This window comes from Cicer arietinum, chromosome 6 (assembly GCF_000331145.2).
Source record: "Cicer arietinum cultivar CDC Frontier isolate Library 1 chromosome 6, Cicar.CDCFrontier_v2.0, whole genome shotgun sequence".
Classification (NCBI taxonomy): domain Eukaryota; kingdom Viridiplantae; phylum Streptophyta; class Magnoliopsida; order Fabales; family Fabaceae; genus Cicer; species Cicer arietinum.
In genome coordinates, this window is record NC_021165.2 from 37,924,142 (window position 1) to 37,943,301 (window position 19,160).

The 19,160-nt window shown below is 33.0% G+C and overlaps 1 protein-coding gene and 1 long non-coding RNA gene across 7 annotated transcripts; both read left to right on the top strand.

Annotated features, from left to right (window-relative positions):
- The first annotated feature begins 732 nt into the window (after positions 1-732).
- On the top strand, positions 733-3,180 carry LOC113787090 (uncharacterized). 4 transcript variants are annotated; one of them, XR_012163480.1, is made up of 2 exons: positions 733-1,725; positions 2,816-3,180. It is a non-coding gene; the product is annotated as an uncharacterized lncRNA (long non-coding RNA). The 4 variants fall into 4 exon arrangements; XR_012163479.1 differs by having other exon boundaries at positions 2,819-3,180; XR_012163478.1 differs by having other exon boundaries at positions 733-1,710.
- Positions 3,181-7,866: 4,686 nt separating this feature from the next.
- On the top strand, positions 7,867-11,636 carry LOC101498198 (uncharacterized). 3 transcript variants are annotated; one of them, XM_004506420.4, is made up of 2 exons: positions 7,867-8,020; positions 10,271-11,636. In XM_004506420.4, exon 2 carries the CDS (start codon positions 10,333-10,335, stop codon positions 11,362-11,364), a length of 1,032 nt encoding a protein of 343 aa, XP_004506477.1. In that variant the 5' UTR covers positions 7,867-8,020; positions 10,271-10,332; the 3' UTR covers positions 11,365-11,636. The 3 variants fall into 3 exon arrangements, with proteins under 3 accessions (XP_004506477.1, XP_073226494.1, XP_027191880.1); XM_073370393.1 differs by lacking the exon at positions 7,867-8,020 and adding an exon at positions 8,116-8,135; XM_027336079.2 differs by lacking the exon at positions 7,867-8,020 and adding an exon at positions 8,760-8,993.
- The last annotated feature ends 7,524 nt before the right edge of the window (positions 11,637-19,160 follow it).

Here is a 19,160-nt window from a genome sequence, read left to right on the forward strand (position 1 = left end):
CCTTACCTCCGTTGTAGCTTTAACAAGCGATTACAGCACCGCGATTAATTACGGTAAAATTTTCATTTGCGCCGTCACTTCCAAAGTTGGCTTACGAGCACCGTGGTGTGGCAAATAACAACTTTCTCTTCTGTCACTTCTCGAAAGGAAGCTTAAATCTAGAAGAAAAATGATGATTTGTGTTTGCATTTTTGAAACTCAACCACACTTGGTTTCGAAACAGAGATGGACGAAGAAGGGAGAAAGCTATCGTGAGGCACGAAGAAAATATTTTTTTTTTTTTCTGTTTCCTTTCTTTCTTTTTCACCAACACATCTGTTTTTCCTTGAAGTCAAAGAAAGAAATGAAGAAGATGAAGGCGTGAGTGGAGGCGGCAGCAGGGAAATGTTTCTCTCTTTCTGTTTTCCTTTCCCATTTTTCAAATATATATATTATATAAAACTAACTAAAAAAATATCTAAAAACTCTTACACACGTCACCTCACTCACATCTCAATCTATTTTCATAAAAATATCTACTCTCGTCGCAACTCAATTGACAGATGAATTTTTCAGCAACAAGTGACATTTTTAAAAAAAGTCTGCCCGGTATTAAATTCTTCGTAACATAATTAAATTATTTTTCGACAAATAATTTTAATCGGATTTCCAAAAATATATTTTTGGCATTTAACTCACAAAATACCAAAAAATGTGCTAAAAACTTAAGAAATTCAACACAATACCCAAAAATTGTATAATTTAAGATTTAAAATTAAAGGTCTTAAACACGTGGTCGTGACTTTTGTGAAATTAACAATACCTTGTCTTATCAATTTTGGGCCTATCCTTGATGACTTTCAGTTAATTTACTCCTTCATCCTTGAATTCACTATTGAGACAATCTTTTAGGTCTTGGGGAGCGTAGTCATGATACTTGGGGGAGAACCTCGACGCTCCCTGTCACTTTTCTAGTCTTCCTTCTCTTTTTTTGTCAAATTCAGTCTTTTCATGGGAGTCATAGATAATTGTAATGCCTCCTAGGTTCTCTTCATATTGCTTATATCTTGGCTCTCTCTAGTTGGTGATCGAAACTCTTTGGTTCTTTAAGACTTACATGTCGTTTCCTTGATTCAAACCTTGTTCTAAGAGGTACATCTTCATCTTATCTTCAACATCTTTCACCGATATTGCCTCTTCATTAAACCTTTCAATGTAGGCCCTCAATAGTTCGTACTTATTTAGCCTTCTAACCCTTAAAATTTCAATAGGCTTCAGTTGTTTGTACGAAACTGTGAAGTGCGAGGTATATTGACAATATTTTTCGATCCACCAACCTAGCAATTTCGGCCTTCTTGAGTGTGAGGATAAACAACTTATATTTCACGAGGCCTCTAGCTCCATTGAACCTAGAACGATATAGACAATTTCCACTTGGTCACTTGGATCTCTAATGCCATCTTATGAATCAATGGTTGGCGACTTTTGTAGGGACTTGGGAAGAGGGTAGCCATTGATCTTACTAGAAAATGTGTTCTGACATGGTAGCTCATCATCAAAATCATACCTTTCTGACGAGGAACAACTAAAGTAATTGTCGCGTTGAGAAATTGCTTACTTTATTTCTTTAGTGCTTTCTACTACCTCTGTTTCAACCGTCGTGGTTGTCTTTGTAACAAACTTCGACTCTGTGGGTCGGATCGTTGAATTTCTTCCGCAAGGTGTTTCTTGGTAAACATTTCTAAGGTGTTTCTTAATTTATCACACTTTCTCTTTGATAAATTAGCATATTCTCTTATAGTATGTTCTCATTGATTTAACTACTAAATTTGAGTTTTGGACTTATACAAGGGCTTGTGTTAAATCATCAAATATTATGCTCATTTCTTTCTTTTGAGTGATTATTCACCATTGGTTTTATTTTCTAGAACTTGACTTGCAATCGTTTTAAGGCTAAATTTTCTTGTGGTCATATTTGAAGAAAATAGCACAATAGCATAATTTTTTTCATGCCTCATCACTTGTTTTGTTTTATACTTACCATTAGTTGTCCACTTTGAGCCTTAAATGAATTATCTTTCTTGGTCCCATGATTTATTGATAAAATCATTATTGGTTCCTTTTTCAATATTGTGGACCACTTCAAAAATAAAATCAAAAAAAGAACAAAAATAAAGATAACTTTTTTAATCAGTCCCTATTTAAAATGACACGATAAGGTGATCTCCTCAGTGTAACAGATTAGACTAATTATAAGTGAGATCTCGACTGATTAAAAGGTATAGTACATATAGAAAGGATAATTAATGTCCCTAATGCAAAAAGAAGTTTAGGCAGATGAATGATTGTTTGAATATGTTGAGCTCCGATTGTTCAAAAAGGTTACTTGTAATTATATGTATATTTTGCTATAGCCTTTTGAATATCTATTTTTTTCCACCTATTGTCCCTCAATCCCATTAAAAAATTGAAAAATGTTTTTGATTCATATATGCTCTCATAAGAGATGTAGTGGAGATTTGGTTAATAGTCAAACCTATGGTACGACATTCAACTTTTGTTAAATTTCTAGTGATTATCAACTATCCCTTGGTTTTGTAATTTTCCTATTGCGTGAACTTGAACTAAATGTTGAGTTCCCTATTCATGGTGTTTGCTTGCTCATAACTTTTACCTGAAGCAATTGCATGAGGACATAAGTAATGATTCAAGCATGGCGGAATTTGATATACTAGAATTTATCTGTCTTTAAAGTTTTATTTTATAGGTTGATTTGATATTTTTAATTCGGTCTTAGTTCTATTTCACTACCTTTTTGTTTTGTTTTGGTTGCAAGAAGAAGTGAAGATTCTTGGTGCATAGAGCCTTGAAGTAAAGTGGCGAACTCACGGTCCATCCTTATCAAGAAGACGAAAGAAAAGCAAGTTCCAATAAGAACTACGACTTGACCGTAATGGTCGTAATCTGCTCTTGAAACGTTTTTCTTTTGCGAAATTCTTATGGTTTCTTGTAATTACAGTCCACGAAGGCATCTAGAGCTATAAAAATGAACGAAAATACTTCGTTTGACGCTGACATTCCTACTCATAAACTCTTTTGTTACTCTTGTTTTTGTTCTTGTTCTCTTAACAATTTTCTAGTTTTAGTAATATTTAGTTTTCTAATTTTATTATGTTATTTTATATTTCCATTGTTTTTATATTTTAAGCTTTGATTCTACTATGATCATACGTGGGTAGATCTTCCTTATCTTGGGATTGTAGGATTTCCAATGATGGATCTCTAACAATTTCTATTTGTATCTTTTTTTCATGGGTATTGATTTATTTTATCCAATCTTAGTAAGAATCATATTCGTACATAAATATCAAATGATGTACTAAAAAGTGAATTTGAAATCCAACCCATAAGATTGAACAAGAGAATAAAATCATGAAAATAGATTTTGGTTCTCTTGAAATCATGAAAGGTAGTTTCTCTCAATAGATTTTGCAATACATCAATCACGAAAATAGGTTAGTTATTAGCTTAAAATACACTTTTGATCTTTGAAAGAAGGCACTAATTATAATGGTTTATCTGATTTTTAAGAGTTTAACCTCATGACTTAGATATAATAATTTTTATTGTATCCATCATTGTAAAAAACCACAATTCCAATACTTTATTTTTATTGTGAGTTTTAATAAAAAATCACTATCAACAACCGTTGTAGAAACGATAATTTTCACTGTGTGATATATTGTTCACTTGCAGTCCTATTAGTATAGGAACCAGTAGAAACGATAATTGAATTGTGACGAATTTGACCTATGACGATGATGCTCTTAACGGAGGATCCTAGGCCAACGAGGGGACAAAAACATGATGTTATGGTATAGGAACCAATGGAGTTTTTTGTCATTATATAGGTAGGTCTAACAAGTCTAGTGATTTCAAGGAAGTACTATTAAACAAGTTGCGTAAGTGTCTTGGGTTAAGAAAATGGTATGTGAGGACAAAGCCATTGTGACGTGTGCGTAAGGGAAATGCTAATTTTGACGTGTCTGTAAGGACACAACCATTTGCAGTGTCCATAAGGATATCGGGTGAGAGTCATTTGTTGTGATATCGGGTGAGTCATCTGTTGTGGTTTTATCGAGTTTTGAACTAATTTACTTTTGTAAACTACATAAGTGAATTATGTTATTTTTAATCTTTTATTCGAAGATAGAAATTAATTGTCAATAAGTTTTGATCATGTTTTGATGTCAAAATTAATTGTCTAATAAATCTCAACTATATTCGATATCGAAGAATTTTAATTAAGAATTTTTATGTAAGCGCTATGTGTAAATGTAAATGTGGCACCTTAAGCCTTATATTTTAAAATATTTTTTTTTACTCTATATTGAAACTGTTGCGAATCTCTTTTAAAAGCTAGTGTGTTGTATTTTCTACTCCAATTCGGGATTGAATGTGTCAGAATTGTTGTCACTATTAGGTTGATTTACATTAGTTCTAGTTTATGTCTGAATTGACAAAAATTATGTATCTATGATTCTAACTCTCATTGAGAAAATATTATATTTCAAATTCTATATCAATTCAAGTGTATAATTTATTTACATCAATTCTAATAACTCTTTATTGAGAAGATTTTTCATTAATTCTTTTCTTTTGATGTGTTCTAGGTTTGTTTTAGAAATATTGTTAGAATATTAACATTTTCTTTTTCCTTATTCTCAATTTCTCACTATTTTAGAATTGATTCTACTTAAATACTAAAGAATATATTCATTGAAAATAATGTCAGTTGAGATCTTGAATCAACATCTAAAATGTGTCTATATTCGCTTTCATAATTGATTCAGTGTATCATGATTTAAAAGCAGTAGGAAAACATTTCGTCTTCTTCGAAGTTCTTTTTCATTTCTTTTGCCACGATGCAAGTTTCAACCATTTTGTATCGTCTTTCGGGACCTTATCCTCTATGGTCGTTCTTAGTCAGCATTCTTATTCTTGAATGTATATTTTGATAACTTCTCTATTTGATTTAGGTTTTCGATGGAGTCTTCATATTGTATATATCTTGGCTCTCTCTAGCTAGTTGGTGTTCAAAATTCTTTGGTTCCTTAAGACTTACACGTTTTGCGAAGTTGTTTCTTTGGTTCAAACCTTGTTGTAAGAGATACATCTTCATCTAATTTTCAGCATCTTTCACCGATATTGCCTCTTTATTTAACCTTTTTATGTAGGTCCTCAATAGTTCATACTTCTTTAGACTTCTAGCCCTTAAAATTTGAATGGACTTCAGTTGTTTGTACGAAATTGTGAAGTGCGAGGTATATTGACAACTTGCATTTCACGAGGCCTTTAGCTCCATTGAACCCAAAATGGTATAGGTTGCTTCCACGTGGTTTCTTGGATCTCTAATGCCATCTTAGGAATCCATGGTTGACAGCTTTTGGAGGGACTTGCAAAGAGGGTAGTATTGATCTTACTAGAAAAAGTCTTCCAACATGGTAGCTCATCATCAAAATAATATGCTTCCGACGAGGAACGGTTAGAGTAACCATCGCGCTGAGAAGTTGCTTACTTTATTTCTTCGTTGTTTTCAACTACCTCTGTTTCCGCTGTGGTGGTTTTGTCTTTTTGACAAACTTCAGCTTTATGAGTGGGATCGTTGTATTTCTAAAGGCATGGTGTTTCTTGGTAAACATTTCTAAAGAGCGAGAATGGTGGTGCCAACAAAGGAATAAAGAAGGAGATCTTTGGTGTTGGGTTCCTCCCTCCAAGGCACAAGGAATGGAGAATGTTGTGTCTTCATTCGGTGGAACATTGGAATATCGTTTTGGCTGTTATATACGCGATACAAACATTCTTTTTTTTTTTGTCAATGAGGTGAGATAGCCTCGGAGTGGTGGTGATCAAGTTGTAGAGAATCTTGGTGCCTTCTTTGTTGGTTGAGTGGTGGAGCCTGTTAGAGTTGGACATCTTGAGTTCAATGTTGTTTCGTACTGGTGAAAAAGAAGTAGTAGCTCTACTCCTTGTTGGTGGTTGTTGTGATGGTCTGACCACTGCACCTGTCATCGTCCTTGATCGTGTAACTTTCTTTAGTGCTACGATTCAAATCGTACATTGAGTTATAGTTATGGAATCATAGCCTCTAGTCCCCACAGATGGCTCCAATTATCCCGAGTTGATCTAGATTGGAGGTCATAGAGAGGAAATGTGACAACGTTGTGAAGGTGATTATTGATTGTTCCTCGATGGGGGTGTATCTACACACACTCCAATGATCAAGTATGTTTGTGTATGAAATAAAAGGTTTTAGGTTAGAAAATTGTATACCTTTAACTTGTGTCAGGTGTCCTTTTATAGGACGTTATCAATGTTTTCTAAAAGAAGCGAATTAACATTAAGAGTTGTATGATATGTGATATATAAATTATCGTTCAATTTCATATGCATGTCCATAATGATGATCATGATTGCTATCATATGGCCTTGAGAGGAGGTCCATGTGAGTTCTAATGGTCACTCAAAGGGATGGAAATGAGTCGAGCTAAGTCAAACTTGGGTTCAACTCGGCACGACTTGATAAGAATTGTTTCACTTCTAAACTTCACTCGAGTTTGTCATGAACTTATTTTTTAGCTTGAATTCGACTCGATTCAAGTTTACGAGCAACTCAGTTCAACTCGCGCTCGAATCAAATTAACCAGAAGACGAAAATACTTAAAGGAACAAATGTGTTCCTTCCACTTTAAGTTTAAAAATTAATTAAAAATATTAAATAAAGCTCATATAATTTAAACTAGAGTCAATGATCAATTTTATCATTACTCTTGATTGTCTCATGTACTGATGGTGTACTCCTTATATAGTGGAAAATGAGTGTAAGGAGTAAATTTTTCAACGTGAGACTTCAATAGTGAAGTTGAAGAGAGTTCTTTGAGTGAGATTTCTAAGTGTTGAACTAACTAAATAACCAACTTTAAGTGATAATATAATACTTAAAACTATTTTATTTACCTTCATGGTATAAATAAGAATTATAGGCATTGTTTCTAACTTTTAAATGACACAAGTTTATTTTAAAATAATATTTATAACTCAAAATGTTATCACAAGTAGTTGATTGAGCAACAAATACAATATAACTCACTTTAGATTTATTGACAATTTTTTTCTATATTAGAGACTGAATTTGTTCTTCTTATAAACAATGAAATTGTATGTCTTTTTAGCAAATTTCAAACCATATAAAAATTTCTTAATATTAGTGTTTAAAATATTTTTTATTTCGTTTTGAAATGACATTTATTATATGTTCGACATCATGTTCAAGCATTTTAATTCAAACACTTAAATTAATTTTTTTGTCCATAGCTCAAGTTCAACTCTTTTATAGAGTTATCTCAATTTTCAACCCAGATTCAACTCATTATGTTCATGAACTAAGTTTAACAAATTAATTATCAAATCGAGTCTTAAAATATTTTTGAATTGATTCGGTTCATTATTAGTCTCACTCAGTTCAAATTGCTTTTGTCTCACTTCTATATGATACTTCTTTGAATACACTATATTAAGATTCGAGTTGAATTGGATTCGGCGTGAGTTCGACATAGAACATAAGATAAAGAATCATTATATATTATGCTTCAATCTTTAATGTCTTTGTGAAAGCTCCGATGGCAAAATTGGAAAAGAAAATAGGAAGAGGAAGATGAAAGAAAAAAAGATAAATTCATGATTTTGTAAATTTAATTTAAATAGAATTAACGGGTATTTCGATCTTTTTGTATAATTCAAATTGATACGAAGGGTGTAACTAGTATATCTAGAGGTTTAACTAGCATAAATCAATAATAAAAAATCCCACGTAAATTTGTCATTAAAATATATTTTTGGGGTAATTAAAAAACCACTGGATATGAACAAAAAAAAAAAACAATTGGATAAATAAAATCACAACAATAAAAAAAATTAGTTGATTTTGTTCCCCATCACAAGCTAAGCATAAGGCTTTGCTCAGCGACTTTCAACGAAAAAGGTCACTTCTCAATTTCTCAGTTTCTCTATATTCGCATCTTTTACCTTTCAATCTGTTCCTTTTTTTCTTTCCCCTTATTTTTATCGAATCCCTGGTTTATTTTCCTTTATATCTGGTATGTGTTAGGCCAGTGATGTTGTGAAACAACACTAATTATATCAAGCTTTCTCTGCAGTGCAAATAAATCTATAAGAAAGATATGCCAAAGTGATTAGGGTTTATAGCTTAATTGGATAGTTGATTGTGAATTGGAGACTTACAATAGACACCCTATAACAGTCCCTGTAAATTCTCTTATGTAAATTAATTAATAGTCTAAAGAGAATTATATATGTATTATTTATTTATATACATTTAGTATTGACCTTAATAACATAAGATAGAGATAAAGTATTTAGAAGTTTAGCTAATCTGGGTTCAAAGGATACTCTGATAATTTAATAATTTATGCATGTTTATGTGTAGTAGAGTGATTGGAGTGATGAATACCCCTTCCTCAAAATTCTATCCTTTTAGATGCTGATTTTTGTTTCCTTTCCAGTGTTGTTAATGGCAGAATATGACTAAAAATCCGCCATATAAACATGCCATTGCGGCCCATGGCGGGATTTCTCCATGGGCTTTCCTTCACAGATTGCCTATAGAATTTGTCCAAAAATTCGTAATGGCCACCATTTAACAACATTGTTCCTTTCATTTTATATGTCTTATATGCAGCTTCGATATTTTAGGTACGTGTACCCGAGTTTCCGACACTTGTTGGAAACTGACACCACTATTTCAGTTTTTTTTTGGGTTCTGAGTTCTGACACGAGGACACAACTCTGACACCGAGCCGACATTTTCTTTCTGACTTGACATGAATGGTACCAATATTTTCAATTTTTTTAATGATGATGGTCAATTGGGTGGTGCAAGGCATTGAATTGGTTAGATCCTTTTAGCTTTTTTGTAGCAGATTGATGGGCTGAAGGTAAAAGAAATTGTTCTATAGTTCACCATCTTGTCTTAGAATCTTATTTGTTAAGAAACAAAGTGCCCAAATTGTATAATGATTTCTCTCAATATTTTTGGTTAACACTCATTATCATAAATAAATATTTATCTTGATTTTCAATATTGTCCATGTCGCTGTATCCTATATTTTGGACATAGCTGGTGTCTAGGTACCCGTTTTTGTGTCGTATTCTATGTCTGACTCTGTACTTTAGGAGATCTCTAGCTCTCTATTAATGGTGAAGAACAGAGTAGTAACGACTTGAGTATTTTAATACTGAGTGATTTTCCCAAATACATTCATTTTTCTTATAAACTATAGTTGAGGACATTGCTAAATTCTTTTGTAATCCCTTTTGAATTAAAGGTAGTCGATAAGTTTGAACGTTGTAGAACTGAGGTTTTAAATATTCAAATTCAGAGAATTATAGCTACTAAACCCCGTTAATCAAGGCCTAGAATAGAATGTACTTCAAATTCAATTGATTTTGTTTGTTTTTTACTCAAATATATGACAATTTTTACTCTATTTTCATGGAAATCAAATTATCATCTACTTTGCTATCATAAATAGCTAATATATTTTTAAAGCTAACTCAATTGTTTTTCCGCTGACAGAAATCTTTGAGAAACTTAATTGAAATCCAAAGAAGTTATGCTACCTGTTTAATAGTTCTTGCTGCACTCACTAGTTTGGTATTTCAGCCCACAGTTTGTTTTGGTATTCGAGTTCTGTGTCATTTGTTAAGAAATGAAGAAACTTAAATAAGTGAAGATCTGGTTGATTCCATTCTAGAGCAACTAAGGGAAATTACTCTCGATTCCATTCTAGCTAATTTAGAAAACTAGGCTAGTAGCATTGCATAATGAGACACTGCTAAGTCACTGACCAAATTATCGATTGCCTGTGCTTAGTATATCCAACTTATGTGAAAGCCTTTTTGTTTTGGTTGGCTTTGAAAAAGCACAATTCTATTGACCTTAACCACTTTGTATTTCTTTGTCACTCTGCAAGCTGCGCAAGATTCTGTTTTTCACCTTGCATCTGTTAAATTTGAACTTTAGTTTTCACTACCTCCGTCTCTGTTTGTTGGGAACTAGTATGAAAATACTATAAAAGTGAAGCTGGAAATATACTTGAATATTAGTTTGATACTTGAATAAAAGTGTAAACTGAAGATTTCTCAATTGTATTTTTTTTTTTGGTGGTTGACAGTGTGTGTTATAAACAGTTTGCCTCTTTCTTAATTTCAGGTACCAGAATATAAAGAGCAAAAAATCCTGCGAAGAATTTGCATCCAAGAGTGAATAAAGAAATGGCATCATCATTAACTCATATCAATATCAAAATACATGCGTCGACTATCAGGAGGGCACGTCCTCGAAGTCAAGGATTATTGCAATCCGGAAAACTGTTCCAACTCCGTGGACTCAATTTTCCTAGTATTAACCAATCCTTAATATGCTGTACAAAGTTAACTCCATGGGAGCCATCACCCGTTGCATATGCTCCTACTGATAATCAAAGCGACAATTTCTTGCAGAGTAGCCCCAATATATTTGAAACCCTTGAATCTAGTAAAACTGTCGAGTCACCAACAGCAAATGCTGAAGGGCTTGTGGAGAAAAATGCTCAGCCAGGCCAGCAGCTTCAGCTTTTCAAGTGGCCGATGTGGCTTCTCGGTCCTTCCATTCTCCTTGCAACTGGTATGGCCCCGACATTATGGTTACCAATATCTTCTATCTTTCTTGGTTCCAATATAGCCAGTCTACTTTCCTTGATTGGACTTGATTGTATCTTTAACCTCGGTGCAACACTTTTTCTCCTCATGGCTGATTCTTGTTCAAGACCTAAACATCCAACACAAGACTGCAAGAGCAAGGCTCCCTTCAGTTACCAGTTCTGGAACATTGTTGCTACGATTACTGGATTTATCGTCCCGTTGTCGATGATGTTTGGATCCCAAAAGGGTTTTCTGCAACCCCAATTACCTTTCATCTCATTTGCAGTTCTGCTAGGTCCTTATCTTCTTCTTTTGTCGGTACAGATTCTGACTGAGTTGTTAACTTGGCACTGGCAATCACCGGTCTGGCTCGTTACCCCAATCGTTTACGAGTCTTACCGTGTCTTGCAGCTAATGAGAGGATTAAAGCTTGGGGTTGAGCTCACTGCACCAGCATGGATGATGCATACAATTAGGGGACTGGTTTGCTGGTGGGTGCTGATTCTTGGTCTGCAGCTCATGAGGGTTGCTTGGTTTGCTGGTTTAACTGCTCGAGCTCGTAAAGATCAATTGTCTTTTTCTGATACTTCTTCTGCTAATAGTATTGGTGATTATACTATTTAATACCATTGTAAACATATTCCAAAAGAAACAGATTATAGCATAAGTTCATACGGTTCAAATTTAGTTATTATGGTTATTTTCCATCCCATTCATAGACTTATAGTGGTAGAGTGATAAGGACACATTTAATAGCTCTATATACAAGTACATTAGATGCAAGATTTGTTTGTTTACTGGCCTTTGTGCTTCATTACTTTTTCGTACATCAACTTACGAAAATGGAAGGATAATTGTATACTTGTTGGTTTATAGAAAAATTCACGGATTTATTACTTTTGACAGATCATAGGTAAAAGGATAAGCTATTTTGGTTTTAGTTTTTCCTGTAGAATGTATAATGATGATGGTATCTAAAGTCTAAGCACATATTCCTTTCATTAAGAAATGATAAATATGCTTTGTCAGTATTTTTTTTGCTGTTCATGTCTTTCTATTCCTTATAGCTTCTGTCTTTGATCTGCATTTAATCATCATCATTTTTTGGCAAAGAATTTAAATCTGCGTCTTGATTAATAGTAGAAATTACAAAGCATAGTACAAGGGCTTGCATTTTTTTTTTCTTTTGATCTGAGAATAAACCCAAGGTATCCCCACAGCCGGTTGTCGTAGGACTAATCCTCAGAGATTTAGAGTACCACTTAAGGGGCTACTCTTCTTTTAATAGATGCAACTTATTCCCAACACTATGATTCAAACCAGGACATTTAAGGATTCAAGCTACTAGTCACTCGTACCAAACTTTGGGGGTTAAGTGAGTCTTTTTGACTTGTACAACATTCTTGTTGTTAGATAATATTATTATTATTAGTTGTTAGTAGTAAGGATAGTTTAGTGTTTTACATGATTTACTATATATACCTATTGTAAAATTAATATTTTGAGACTTTTTGTATACTTTCTATTGAACCCTAGCCCTCTTTTTCTCTTCTCTTCTTCCTATATCCATGAATTCATAGTATTGATAACATGGTATCAAAGAGCATGGTTCGATTTTTGGATCTCCTGTAAAGTGGTCTACCGATTTCTTTTTCCTCTGTTCTGAATGTGATGAGATTCGGGTTAGTTTTGTTCTTCTACTATCTGCTGGGATTTAGGTTGCTGTTTTGGTGCCGCTGGGAGCTGGCCACGGCTGTGTCTTGATTGAATTATTTTGGTTCTATTGGTTTTTGCATTTGTTGGCTGATAGTGGAGACGTCGAGAATTTGAGACCGTGAACCAAATGGGAGAGGAATTGGGATTATTTTGGCTTTCAATATTGAGTGGGTACTGTCTTGTGATGTAAAGTGCAAGCTTGTCCTACTTTCTTTTGGTTAGTGTATTTATTTAGTCATTGACGTAAAAAAAAATTAATCTTTATTGTGATTATTTTTGTGCGGTGACATTTGTATTCGATTGCGGTTTATTTCATTGGTTCGGTTGTGTTTGTTTTTCGGTGCTTTGTTCGGTTGATTGCGAATTTTGTTGGTTATGCTAGTTGTCTTCCTTCTTGAAATTTTGGGTTCGAGAAGATTGTTTACTTTGGAAATGTTCCAAAAGTTTCTCGCCACATGTCATGTCTCTCTTCTATTGATTTTGAAGCATCACATCATATGTCATATAATCATAAGTCTTTTGTGTTTCTAAATCATACATCATCCTTGCCAATTATGACGGTCAATGGTTCTCTTATGCTTTTTAGCAAGCACAAGGTCAATATCCATATCAAATTTATCTCTTTCTAATGTTTATTATATTCCTAATTTTACTTTGAGTGTTGTTTTTGTTAGTCAATTGTGTGATTCTGGTAACTAGGTTATGTTTTCTTCTACTAATTCTTATTTGCAAGATCCACAATTAGGGAGGTTGATTGGGACAGGTCGTACACATGGAAAACTTTATGTTTTGGATGAGTTAAGAGTTTCAAATATTGCAAATATTTGAGAATGAAGTTCTACCTCTTCTGTTTCCTGACATACAAATCATAGTCTTCTAAATCATCATCCTTAACATTACTAATGTGGGTATCCAACATTTGAGAATCACTACAAGAACCATTATTCATTTTCAATTGATATTCATAACGCAAATCATAATACAATTGTTGGATCGACTTAACTTGGTCATTAGCATTAATCTCATACAACTTAACATAATAATATTCAAGCAACTCTATTTTGTACCTAAGATCCAAAACAGTAGCAACCCTCGTTATTTTATGAACCATATTCTAATATTTTTTTTATATTTTCCCAACATATTCTCTGCAATTTTTTATCAATGCATCAGAGGATTTAATCCACTCATTTATTGAAATTTTGATCATACAAATCATAGGAAAATATTGATTGGAAATTGAATATTTAGTGCCAGAAAACACTTCAGTGATAGAATTGAACAATTTCAATTTTCAACAAATATCTTTTGCAAAGTTCCAATGCATACTTGTAGGCAAACAAGTGTATTGGGATTCACGTTGTCTTAATTGAATAAATACATCTTCATACAAAATGGAAACATCAAGCATCTTGTAAGTTGAATTCTATCTAGTTGGACAATATAAAACCAAATTCTTGGTGCAAGAGATACGTAATTGTTTGGCAGTCTCCTCAAATTTTTCCTTCCTTTTAGGTGTTGTAGTCCAGTATGCGACACTATATCAAATCCTCTCCACTCCATCTTTCGCAACTTCTAATCCATCTTTTACTATCAAATTAAGTTTATGCTCGCAACAACGCATGTGAAGTAAGACCCCAATCCTTTAACAATATATCCAATTGCAACTTATCCTTAATTTTTTCAATCATTGCATCATTAGTGCTACAATTATCTAAAGTGACAGTGGACAACTTTGTATCAATGTTCCAATCCATCAAACATTCAACCAATGCATTACAAAGGTTTTCACTTGTATGAGGGACAGGAACATAAATAATCACTTAACATAATAAGATTCACATTCAATAACAAATATAAATAATATTCAATCAAACTTGTATTAGAAGAAATTATAATTACCTCAAAATTTGACTTTGGAAATCCCAATTTTCATTAATGTAATGAGCAGTAACAACCATATACCCTTTTTTTTATTGCTCGCAGTCCACATGTCAGAAGTAATGGCCACTCTTTGTGGGAGAGTTTCTAGCAACTTCAAAATTGTGGTTTTCTCAACTTCATACACTTTTAATATCTCTTTTTTTTTTATATAGTATTTCTACAAGGAACTAGAAATAATGATTGGAGAGAGACTGAGTATCTCCTAAAACCAATATGTTCCACTATTGAAAGTGGATATTCATGCCAAATAATTGCATGTGCAAGCTCTTTCCTAGCATTTTCAGCATCATAAATTCCAATTCTCAACTCTTTTTTTACCTTGTAAGACCTTAGCCGTAAGAAATGTTTGTCCGTTATTATGTCCCATGGTAGCCAAACATGGAAACATATTTTCATATGTTTGCACAAGTGTGACGTCCCATCTCTTGCTTTTCCACCAAGCAATTTCTTGTAATAATTACATTTAGCTTTATCATTTCCATAAACTTTTACCTTTGTAAAATGATCCCATACAATACTTTTAATTCTATTGGAACGATTTTCGGTTATTTCATCGGTCATATTATCATTTGTCTCATCATGAGGTGTTTGCACAATTTAATTTGGTGTGGAAACATTAACTGTCGGATTACAACTTTCATTCATAGTTGGTTGATATGAACTTTCTTCAGAAGTAAGTTGACATGGTAGTGGTTGAGATGTGCCATCAATCTCCATTTATATATTCTGTAAAATTTCACATAAAACTAAATTAAATTCATGAATTCATAAAAAACTTTATGAATAGTATAAATAAATAAAAAAGATTTCGATTATTCATCCATCACTTCAAGAATAGTATAAAGATTTAGCTTTATGAATAGTATAATAAATTAAGAATCACAAAGAATTTTAATCAAGAAAAACATTATTATTATAAACCAAAATCATTAAAAATAAATTAAAATTAATCAAGAATATAAACCATATCAAAATAAACCAAAAGAACTATATTTAGATTATTTTAATTTCTAAACACAAATTTAGCATTAAAAATTAATCGGATTTAATCATAATATTTTGTGAGTGATAAATTAATAAACAATTCTAATTGAAATTAGACAAAATTTCTATCAAAAAAAGGAAAGAAATCAAATAAATTATTAGATTATCAAAATGGCCTAATATCATTTTATAAATCAAGAATATAAGAAGTATAGAAGACTGTAGGACTTTCATATAAATAAATAAATATAGTTGATTTCAAAATAGAGTGAAAATAAATAACAAAATGAGATTGAAGGACGATGATGTTCTGTACAACGAACTTAGCTTATGATGGAAAACAAGAATGAAATAATGTTTGTTTTTATTTTGTTACAGAAAGGAAAGGCTACGAGATGGCATATGTTGCCAATTCCTAATAATATAATCAGTTAAATGAATAAAAATATAAGTTAGAATCACAAACATACAAGCAAGAATCACAAACGGCACACGAAAGAGGATGGAGACAGCGCGTGGAGGAAGACGATCAGCGGAGAACAAAGACAGCCATGGAGGAGGACGAAGACGACGCACGAAGGAGGACACACAGAGGAGAACAAAGACGACACACGAAGGAGGACGAAGACGGCGCACAGAGAGGAGGGAGGACGACCGAGACATAAAAAGTGAGTGTGGAGGTGGATGGTGGCAACAAGGAAAACATAAAAGAATAAGAAAGATTGAGAAAATTAGGGTTTTGTTACTATTTTAAAAGTTATAAGGGTATTTAAGTAATTTCATTTATGTCGGGTGGGTGCCGGGGTGGGCGGGGCAGATTTGATAAAACCTGCACTCGTCCGTAACTTTAAAAAGCGAGAAAGATCCGCACTTGCACCTTGCATCTATTTAAAAAGGTTTTTCCCAGTTAAATGTGGGGCGGGACTGGGGCAATTCGTGTGGGTTCAGATTCAATTGCCATGTCTAGGCAAAATCCTAAATCAAGTGTTTGAAGACAAACAAACAAGTTAATTAAATCTCTAATCATGATTCTGATTGTGTTGCTATTTAACTTGTGTTTTTTAGTGTATTGTTCAAAGATAGGTAATCAAGTACACTCATACAACAATCAATGATCACACCATGATATAAACCACGTCTTAACTAAACTAGAAATTAATGACAAGATCTGTCTGGGCAAATCAAGATCATTCTAGTGTATAACATATCATTATGGTTCATAAGAATATTAGTCTCAACAAATCAAGATTGTTCTGGTTTATAACAATATCATTATGGTCTATCAAGATCATTCTAGATAATTATTTTTAAGGATAGAAGTGAAATGAATCATTTCTTAAAGTTCGAATCTTAAGTGAAACAAATATCAAGCCTACTCAGAACAATGATCAAGCCCAAAATTTTAGCTAAAGGCCCAAATAAGCAAAACAACATCAAAAAGAATAACCATATCAATCTTCATATTGATAAGCAATGAACAAGTACAGTTAGGACAACAAGGATGAAAAGGACATTGTTGTTACACCTTTTTCAGAAAGCCCAACATGCGTGCAAGGAAGTGAACTGACATCATACAGCTAATAAATCCTCAGTCACGATGTTCATTCAAACACAAAACTCAAAACATTTTGGTAGCAAAGGAAGAACATTTTGGATTAAATAGTGAAGTAGTAATGTCAATTTACAAGGAAGGGGGTTTGAATTGTAAATTCATCCTTTTAAAATTTCTTGTTAAAACTGAAAGATTTTAACTCAAAATTGATCTTGGTTATGAAAACAAAGAACGTTCTTGGTTATGAAAACAGAAAACGGAGAACGTTCTTGGTTAGTAATATAATAATAAAAATTTCACGATGTGATAAGTTTCAAGTGGGTGATAAGTCACACAACAATTTAATTACTTTTCTAGTCCACACAACCATGAGATTTTCACTATATGCTTCAGAACCAAAAATGGTCTCCTTCACACATTTTCTTTTGATCACACCCATATCAATTACAATCTTCACCTTTCAACCTAAAAAGGATTTTTAAAATCACCACCTTTCTGCCTTGAAAGAATTTTTAAAAACACACTCAATCTAACATAAAAAGATAGACTTGAGTTACAAGTGATGTGTATGATAAAAGTGTTTGGGATCTTGAAAGTTCTCATCACTTGTTTGAGATAAAATGAAAGACAAAATATGTAAATAATGATCCAAAGATATAGTGAAGAGAGCTAGAGTTTGCTTGAAGAGTTCTTGACTTGTTATTACTTGAACAAGTGTTGGTAGATTAGTAAATTGAACTCTTGCCTTCATTTTCCAATTGATCTTCAATTTATAGATGTTAAAAGGCTCTGAATATTCATTTTAAAATGAATATAGTTGTTGGGAACATTTCGCAAGTGTTAGATTTATTTTAAAGTAATTAAACAAATGTTTATTTGCTGCCTAAAACGTTCTTGACAATCGGAGAATGTTCTTCATGTTGAGACAAAATCTCTCTCAAATGGTTTTAATGATTACAAAACTATTTAAAAGATTATGATTGTGGTTAATTACTAATCTTTGCTTTTAAGTGAATTCATATAAGAAAACAGGTTATTAATCATTAAGGCAAAAAGCAGAAAAATCTTATTCAAATCTGGAGGATTGGAATACGAGAGGATGGCCTTCTAAAGAGGATGAAGCTTCAAAGCTGCAAAATACTCATCCTCACTGAAACAAATGTTTTTTATTCATTAAGAGAAGACAACTCAATATTAAAAAATGAATAAATAAAGCATTTGAAATAAAGAAGTCAGATGACAGATTGAATAGGTACGAGGACGGATTACACTTGGTTAGAGGATATGGGTTATGTTCAACATCATTAAAAGCAACCCAACATCATTGAAAGCGACCCAACATCATTGAGAGCGACCAAACATATCTCTCTCACATGCTGAAAATGACCCAGCATCAACCTACAAAAAGGCAGTAGATAACAAGACAAAAAAGTAGCCCTTACATGTCTTAAAGAAAGGAAAAAACAACTCATGACGAAGTTCTTAGGAGTTTTGAACCTCGTGCAAAAGGATGGACTGAACCAGTCAAAGGACCCAACAAAGTGTAGTCAACCTCTGTGCGAGGTTAATCAGTTCGATCATTAGTAAAATCTCACAAGTGTGCGAGGACTGGACGTAGCCTTCATTGGATGAACCAATATAAAAGTTGTGTGTGTCATTCTCTATATTTTCTCTTTCTTTTACTTAGCTCAAATTTAAAGGTTTAAATTATCATCTTCGAGTTTGCATCCTCTCAGAGAGGATAGCATTTCAAAACACGTGAAAAACTTTTTTAAACAGCAAAATCCCTATTCAACCCCCTTTCTAGTGATATTTTAGCTACAACAATTGGCTTCAGAGCAAAGTTCTCTAGAAAATTACATCTAACAGTGTAAGAGAAAAAGATCAAAAGGAAAATGTCAAAAGATAAGTATATTCCTAAAGGAGGATCATCCAACAGACCTCCTAATTTTGATGGCACAAGTTACTACCACTAGAAAGGTAGGATGATGTTATTTCTCATATCACAAGATAACAACATGTGTTTTGTGGTTGAAAATGGGAATCACATCATCAGAACCAACAACACAGATGCAACCTCCGACGAGAAACCTCAAGCATAGTGGACAACTGATGAAAATGCTAAGGTACTCCTAAACTCTAAAGCTCATTTATTTCTAATGTGTGCTTTGAGCAGGAAAAATATGACAGAGTTGAAGAATGCAAAAACGCTAAGGAACTATGG